At 40.1% G+C, this 8,765-nt stretch overlaps 1 protein-coding gene across 1 annotated transcript in view; it reads left to right on the top strand.

The window, feature by feature from the left end:
- LOC104624582 (solute carrier family 35 member F1-like) overlaps positions 1 to 8,765 on the top strand; it is a gene marked incomplete at both ends in the record, with an annotated part of 38,719 nt that overhangs the window by 18,568 nt on the left and 11,386 nt on the right. The window contains 2 exons of the mRNA XM_010291989.1: positions 424 to 583; positions 6,398 to 6,554. Of these exons, the coding sequence (XP_010290291.1) occupies positions 424 to 583; positions 6,398 to 6,554 (317 nt within the window). The remainder of the gene's footprint in view (positions 1 to 423; positions 584 to 6,397; positions 6,555 to 8,765) is intronic.

Below are 8,765 nucleotides of genomic sequence, written 5' to 3'. Positions count from 1 at the left end.
TTCCTGCTAATTGGACCTGAAATGACTGAATTAAAGCATATGTCTAGACTGCAGGAAGAGTGCCCTCAGTCTTTGTCCATTAATCACCAGAGGTGAGGACCAGATGGAGTGGTGTGGCTCTCTTTTGGCCCAGGTTTCCTTCCCACGGATTTGAAATATGCATCTAAATCCAAGAGCAAGGCAGTGCTGTTGAGTGTTACCGTAGAGCAACAGCTTTCCTTAATTCATGGAATAGTCATGAACAGAATACAGTCTTATCCTCTGTCTGATGGATGACATAACCACTTGAATACACTTTCTGTCTGGTAGAAAGTGCAATTACTAACTAAATAACCTTGCTCCCCTTTGCTGGAATCTATCCTAGTGTTTTAGGGCAAAGTGTTAGCACGTTGATTTGTTGATTTTTCCTCTCTTTCTTTACAGCTCCTAGACTGTTTTGTCATCCCTGTGGTGATACTGCTCTCCTGGTTCTTCCTACTGGTACGATACAAGGCAGTACATTTCATTGGGATCGTGGTCTGCATTCTGGGCATGGGATGCATGGCAGGAGCAGATGTGCTCGTTGGGAGACAGCAAGGAGCAGGTGAGTAAGGATGGATGTGTTGTATGACCAATTTCTGCTCAGAGAAGCCATTGATCAGAACATGTCAGATTGGGACAAAACAGCAAAATCGGCAAGAAAACTTGTGCCTTCGTGGATCCAGAGCGCTGCACCATTCAAAGTTGCCTCTCTGTCAGAAGGGATGGAGAACAAAAATGAGTCAACACTTAGAAGTCAGCCCTGCTGCAAAGACTTGGTGAGCCCTGTGCCTGTAACCTAGATTACCCTCTGTGCGGGCCAGGGGGACAAGCTAAATACTTGTAGTTTCCTTCTGTTTTGGCTCAGTTGTTTGACTGCAAACCTCAGTTGCTTCCTTTCCAAATTGGCTACATCTTTGAATCATAAGAACCTCTCACATCTGCTGTGTACTCTTACTTCTCCTCAACTTTGCCCCGTTTTTGCACAGAGGTGAGGTCACTGGGTAGATGCTGAAAGACAACCAACCTATGCACACAGTCTCAGAGTAAAGGTTTGGGATTTGTCTGTGTCATTGTTGAAAAGAACCGTCTTGTGTGCAAAACGTTTTTATGTGCGGCATCATATGAATAATGTGTGTAGCTATTAAAGCAGACTAGACAGAGTTAGATTGCATCGATCAGCTTCCTCTGTCACATTGATTTCTCTAGTGCCAACCCAAATGATGTGGGAAGGCTGGAAATTCTTTTCAAAGATTGTCAATTAGGCACAGTTTTCATTCTTAATTAAAAACACTGAATTGTGAGCTGAGCATAATACACTGGGATTTAGAATTCTTGACTCAGCTTTCTGAATACAAATGCAAGTTCTATAAGAACTGCAGTTGCCAGGATGCTACTAAATAAAACGAGTGAGTTTGTAACAGTACTCACCATATCTCCCTGCCCCCTTTTATCCCTGTCCTTTACCCTAGAAGGAGACTTTTAGGTCATTGGTCTCCTCCAGATATAGCTCTGCGCCAGATAAAAAGAAAATAATGTACTCTGTATTATGAAATCATCCAGCCAAAGCTGCATTTAAGAATGACTGATTTCAGAGGGATTGGGATTTCAACCCTAGGTTCCGGAGGAAACACTCTATGTCCCAGTAATCTACAGAGTAACATGCTAGGGCAGGTGAGTTGTGGATCAGCAGGAGCGTGTGGGGCAATGGACCTCAACAGGGGCAAGGAACAGATTGAAGAACACTGACATTTTGACCATGCAACTGCAATAATTAGATATCATTTGACATATTCATTACTAAAGCACGGGTATAGCTGTTAGGTAAATTTTTCCAGGAAAATCTGTTAACATGCATTATTGCCTTTTAATTTGGAATTACACATGAAAAACTGTGTCCATGATTATTACTACACAGAGAGATTGCAGATGGTTTTTTTTAAGTGGCAAAAATGATGTTATCAACGATGTTGTTTTTAACAGAGTAAAGTAGATCAGGTGGTTTTATTTATCTGAAGGGCTAAAACTATACATTAAAAATCTACAAATAAAAGTATAGGCAGTAAAAGAAAAAAAATTCTTGAAGCTCTTCATTAAGGGGTTCCACACCATTTATAGGCTATTTCCTAGGACTGGGCAAACAAAAAAAGGAATACACCAAAAGCAGTGAAGCTGTATTAGTCCTTAGTAAACTCCTCTGTCTATCCTATATTTTAGGGGACAGTATCTGTTGGCACCTGTTTGCCCCTGTGGACCGTACTATTTACTGTATTAGAAGCACCATAAGGCTCTGCTAGGCACCTAATACATACAGCAATCTAGCCTGCCAACTCTTACAGTACAGGAACATAAATTTAAAATGCAGCACTGAGAGATTAACAGGTATTTTCCAAACTATCTTCAGGAATTAGGTATAATGTACAGGCATGCTCTCAACTTTCAATAAATATATGGTAGTTTACCTTTTTTTGGTGTATCCTGATGGAAGTTTTGCACGTTTCTCAATGAGAAAAGCAATTACTATAAAGTACTTAGTGCTCTATCACCTTACATGCCAACTATACCTTAAAATAACATTTTTCTGAACTAATACCCCTGAAGTACCTTGGCACTTGTGCTCCTGTAATACACAGGGGTCTAAGTGTTTTATCCAGATTTTTCAAAGTCTTTCACAGTTTTAGCTTACCACAGTCTCTGAAAACCAGTCACTTCAGTCCTGTTATAAGTGTATGAGAATATGTTTAGTCTAAGATGGGACATATTGAGACTGATCTTTAGATATTATGATCATCAGTAATTACAACCAGCAAAGCAAAGAGAAATACCTCTTAATGCTGGAGGTTAAGGTAAAAATGTGGCCAAGTGGCCTAGGGAGAGTGTGAAGAGCAATCATGTCAGAACATAATTCATATTTAAATGATATATGCTACACTTGAGTGCTATAACTAGTCCCCACAGCATAAACGTCTCTCTGGACTGTATGGCTTCTGCTTCCCAAGAACATTGAATATGCTAACAGTGATTAATGCAAAGGTTTTTTTTTGCCAAGCTATGTCTTGTGTTTCTTCAGAAGAATGACCTTTGCCATTAAATTGGTCAAGTACGGCTCTATTAACCTAAAAGTCTTTAGAATGCCTCTCGTCAATTGATACATATTTCCTTAGCAATAAAACCAGTAGATGCATGTGGATTCTACTTCCATGAAAATGTATCTATTATGATATGCCAGTCTTGGGGAAAGGTCCAAAGTCAGCCTCTTGAGGAAGCAAAGAAAAGGCATTTGACAACCAGGATGCTAGGAATGATTAGGAAAGAAACGAAAAATAGGGTATAAAACATTTTTATGCCAGTATTTACAGTTTTGATGCACTAGCCTCTTGAGTACCATGTATTACTCTGGTCACTGAATCTCAAAAAGAAATTACCAGAAAATAAGCTTATAGAAGCAATGGAGAAAGGTGAGAAAGATATTAAAGGGTGTAAAATGGCTTCAGGATGAAGACAATGTAGGCAGTCTGGGACTTTTCATCTACTAGAAAAGTCTTCAGTGATATGGACAGGGTCAATACAGAGTGATTCTCACAACCAGAAAATTATGGAATGCCTAATATAATTTTGAGGAATCACACTTAAAAGCTAAAAACATAGAATCATAGAATCTTTGGGTTGGAAGAGACCTTTAAAGGTCATGTAGTCCAACCCCTCCCAGCAGTGAGCAGGGACATCTTCAACTAGATGTTGAGCTCTGTTGCTCAGAGCCTCCTCCAATCTGACCTGGAATATTTCCAGGGATGGGGCATCTACCACCTCGCTGGGCAACCTGTGCCAGGGTTGCACCACCCTCATTGTGAAAAATTTCTTCCTTCTATCTGGTCTGAATTTGCCCTCTTTCAGTTTAAGACTATTACCCCTTGTCCTATTACAACAAGCCCTGCTAAAAAGTCTGTCCCCATCTTTCTTACAAGCCCCCTTGAAGTACTGGAAGGCTGCAACAAGGTCTCCCTGGAGCCTTCTCTTCTCCAGGCTGAAGATCACCAACTCTCTAAGCCTTTCCTCATAGGAGAGGAGTTCCATCCCTCTGGTCATTTTTGTGGCCTTTCTCTGGACCCTCTCCAATAGGTCCATGTCTTTCCTGTGCCTGAAGTACTTTTTAATAGTGCATGCAACCTGAGGTACTTTTTAATAGTGCATGCTTAAACTGGGTAACTTACTGCCACAGGGTGTTGTAGAGGCCAAAACTATATGGACTTTACACAAATTCATGAAGAATCCCTCAGGATCTGTTAAATGCGATGGTCTAATGCAACTTCCATTTCATAAAATCCCTAATCTGCTGAGAACTGGCTGATAAAAATCCCTCCGTGCTTCCCTATTTCTTTATGCTTTCCTCAGCCATCCTGTGCTTCCCAGTGCCGCAGGAGGGTGCTGGGCTAGGCAGGCCAGTGCTCTGACCAGATCTTGGCTTCCTTTTCTGGGAAAGCCCTGAAGGTTGAGGCTCACACTCTCCAAACCTGAGTGCACTTTGGGGAGAGCCATCGTGGTGTCATGCTTGAGGCCATCTCATCTCTATGCAAACACTCAGCCTTGAGCCATCTTTGTTTTGCAGATGCAAAAGAATTATATTTTTATCTCAAGCAGTTCAGCACAGCCAAGCTCTAAGGTCAAAAGCTTTTTCAGCAGTACTTCCCCGAAGTGTCAGTGAGTAGCTGTAATAAATATCAAATGAGTGAGCTCAGTGAGGGATGATTGGAGCCACGTGGAACATCAAATGCATCAGGGGTATGAAGAGGTTTTGTAAAGTGCTGATGCTTATTTTAAATTAAGGGCATCTTCTGTGGTTGATTGCAAAAGAAGGCTAAAAGGAAAATAAGTACCAAATCTTAAAAACATAAATCATCAAATATAAACATGCTGTCAGTCAAGCTACATGCAAAACAGAAATTCAGTGAGAGGCAGGATGAGTACATGAAAGAGAAATCTAGTAATGTTTGCTAAATGCACTGAAGCCACGTCTCCTCTGAGCAGAAAAATGTTGGAGACTAAGAGAGTATTACTGGGAATATTTAAACGTTTACCCCTTTCCTATTTGTCCCTAAACAACTTATACTTTTCTGGTGCGTATAGCCAGTGTTGGAGACAGGATACTGGATAAATGAACCCTCGGTCTGTCCTCTTATGACTGTTCTTATTTTCATAAATTTTTTCTCACTGGAAACTTCAGCGCTGTAGTTTGGAATGAAAACTGGAGACTTAGAAGAACTCCATAAAGAAAAATACTGAAAAGATCACTTTGAACCAATCAGAATGTTTGGCTTCCATTTTTATTTACTGCAGTGTGTATTGTACAAATCAATAATACTAAAACTTAAAAAGCCAAGAACTCAAAAAATAAATTAAGAGGTATTTTAAAAGAAAACAAGGTTTCTTTCAAAAAAAACCCAAAAGAGTCTTGTACATCAGCATTTCTACTGAACCTTTTCAAAGGAAATTCCGTTATATCCAGCCTTTCGGAATATGGTTCTGCAGCAATGTCTGACAGCTTTGTGAAGCTATAGCTCTTGTAGAAATCATTTAGCAAGCCATATGTGCGGGGGGAATATCGCATGCATGGGTTTGCAAAGCTGGAACTTGATCTTGATCAAATCTCCCTGCAGCCCTCCCTGCCCCCCAATAATAAAAGCCTACAAGACTTAAAAATATTCAAACAGTCTTTGATAATGCAGTGTTTTAGTAACTATATATGCCTGGAGGTACTGAAAATACACCTTGGTGTTCATTGCATACATTAGGTACTGCTATATTAATTGAACCTCATTTAAAAATCTGTCATTATCATCACCCTGTCTACACCCCATCCTTCCTCCTCTCTTTCTTGTCAGCCAGCTTCATGTGAGAATGAGGTCAATATTGGGGTTGTAATGATTTCTTCACTCATTTCACAGGTATACGGAATTTTTCAGTATTTTTCACGTCTAAATACTGGCAATGTTTTAGACTGGTTAGATTTCAATGATAGGTAAGATGCAAAGTGCTCTGTATAGCTGAGTCACGTTCTGTCTGCACAAAAAGTAATAATAAATTAAAAAGGATTAGTCACTGAAGAGAGCCGCTTGGTTTCTGTATTTTTGTTACAAATTTTTCAGATACTTTCAGATTCTCTTACCACAGCAAGGATAATGCTCTCCTTTCACCTCTGCTAGAATTTGCTGGAGTATTGAATGAAAACTGTTAAAATGACAGAACATTTGTGTTCAGCTTATTAACCCAGATGTGGGCTACTTAGCGACTGAGAATTGAAATCTACAGGGAGGAATTTTCAATGGTTCTAGGCAAAATATGGTTGTTTTGAGACATTCTGATTTTTCCCGTTTATTCCTAGGTGAAAATAAACTCATAGGGGATCTCTTAGTATTGGGCGGAGCAACGCTATACGGCATCTCAAACGTTTGTGAGGAGTATATTGTCCGAAATCTGAGTCGAGTGGAATTCCTGGGCATGATTGGACTCTTTGGCTCCTTCTTCAGTGGAATTCAACTGTAAGTGAGCAGGTTTGAGCCCCAAGGTCATTCAAATAAGTGCAGCTGTGGCCTCCATTGAGGTACTCTAACCCTCTCTTCAAAGGTAGCCATTTCCTGTGGAGAGTAGGTGTCCTCTAATTCAGAATTTGCATTGTTTTTTATATTTCAGATCAATGGATTTGAATAACACAAATTTGTATCTAAGTAATTCAAGGGGGCTACAGGAAAAATGGGGAGGGACTTTTTATGGAAGAATGTAGTGATAGGATGAGGAGTAATGGTTTTAAAAACTGAAAGAGGGGAGATTTAGATTAGATATTAGGAAGAAATTCTTCACTATGAGCGTGGTGAGACACTGGAACAGGTTGCCCAGAGAAGCTGTGGATGCCTCCTCCCTGGGAATGTTCAAGGCCAGGTTGGATGAGGCTTTGAGCAACCTGATCTAGTGGAAAGTGTCCCTGCCCATGGCAGTGGGGCTGGAACTAGGTGATCTTTAAGGTCCCTTCCAGCCCAAACCATTCTATCGTTCTGTGACTGGTGTCTTTGAATAGTCACGTGGGGAAGGAGGAGTAGAAGACACATCCTACCATCTTGTTGCTGGAAGACAAGTGGATACTTCATGTGTCAGTCTGATCTGTGAATAACAAAATCTACAACTCTTCTGTTTCATAATTTTTAAAAAGCCACTTAGATTTCTAAACAGGTACAAAACACATCCAGTCAGAAGGTATTTTACTGATTGGCTCATTCTGTGTAACTACATTATGATATGGCAGAAATAAGGAAAAAGCCTCTAAGAAACTGGTGTTTTCTCTTCAAAATATTTAGTACTCAGGAGATTGTCGCATGGATTTCAAGAACTACTGAGTCATATCTAAGCACCTCACCTGCAAGCCTGAGAGTTGGAAGATAGCTTCCAGTGTTATAATACTATGACTGATGAAAGTGCAGTAAAAGTCACCATGCAAGATTGACAAGTTTTATGCAGATCTGTTACTGGTGCATGTCACACAGAATAACTTTTGATTATTAGTCAAAACCAAGTTGCTTCCCTGCATATCGGAGCTACTCAGCTTCTAAGAACAGAGACTGTTCAAAACAATGACCCATCAATTCCCACTTAATTAGTTCTGTTTTTTTAGCCAGAGAGCTTATTATATTTATGTGGGATCTGAACATGTGACTTAATATTTTTATTTTAACTAGCTGCCACACAAGCAGTTCCTTTTTTAAAAATACAGAATTCAAGAGCTCGTAAATGTGCCTAGTACCTTTGGCTAAAGCATTTTTGTTACCTACAGTGTTCATGATAGGTAGGTACTAACTGATTCTGAGAGCATCAAAGCAGTGCCCTTGGTTTGCTCTGTGTGTGTAAACTGTCATGTACATGTCTCATATCCCTGAATGTAATTATAGTGCCATTATCCCCTCTTGACCCAAGCAGTTAGTCACAATTCAGGGTTTGTGGTAGGCATCTTTGTATACAGAGGACACAAGTGGAAAGAAACAATAAGAAACCATTTCTTTGCTGAAAGCCCTAAGGTTTTTATAGTCAACCTTTGGCCCAGAAGTTCTCTCCTGCAGGTTTTTCTCCACTGGCCTTCTTGCATATCGGGAGAGGCCAATAATGTTTCTGCTACTTGGTTCCATGAAGCAACTCAGCATTTTCTTACCTTTACCTGTAATGAAGAGCAGACATCACATAGTTGTGTGTTCACAGAGGTTTAATCTAACTAAATATACCAATTGTTTCAAAGAGAAGCCAGCTCCCCATGTTACACTTTGGTGCAATATAGGACCTTTAGGTCTACTGAAGTAGTCTGGAGAAGGAATGTCTCAGAAATAGGGCCATTTCCCAGCATGCTAGACACAGGACTGGTCAAAGTTTGGTTGGCATCCACAAAGTGATTGAGGATGATGAATATGTGTGCTAATACTGCTGGAGGTTTAAGTCTTACGTTGATAGGATTTATAGGGAGCAGTACAATTCTGAAGAAGGGAAGATACCAAAAAGTGTGTATGACTATGCTGAATGTAGGAAAGACAAAACAGTACCCACCCACCCCCTTTATTGTCATGCACTGATCTCAGACTAATATAGTAGCAAAAAGCTGTAGTATTTGCCTTTTATTCCATGGGTATTTACAAATATCTACATAAGTGTGGGTGACTCATGTTGGTTCATGCTTCAGCTCTAGTACAGGGCTGTGTCTCCAAGAGGACTTTTCA

This window comes from Phaethon lepturus, unplaced genomic scaffold (assembly GCF_000687285.1).
Source record: "Phaethon lepturus isolate BGI_N335 unplaced genomic scaffold, ASM68728v1 scaffold11710, whole genome shotgun sequence".
NCBI lineage: Eukaryota > Metazoa > Chordata > Aves > Phaethontiformes > Phaethontidae > Phaethon > Phaethon lepturus.
This window is presented reverse-complemented; position numbering and strand designations above follow the sequence as displayed.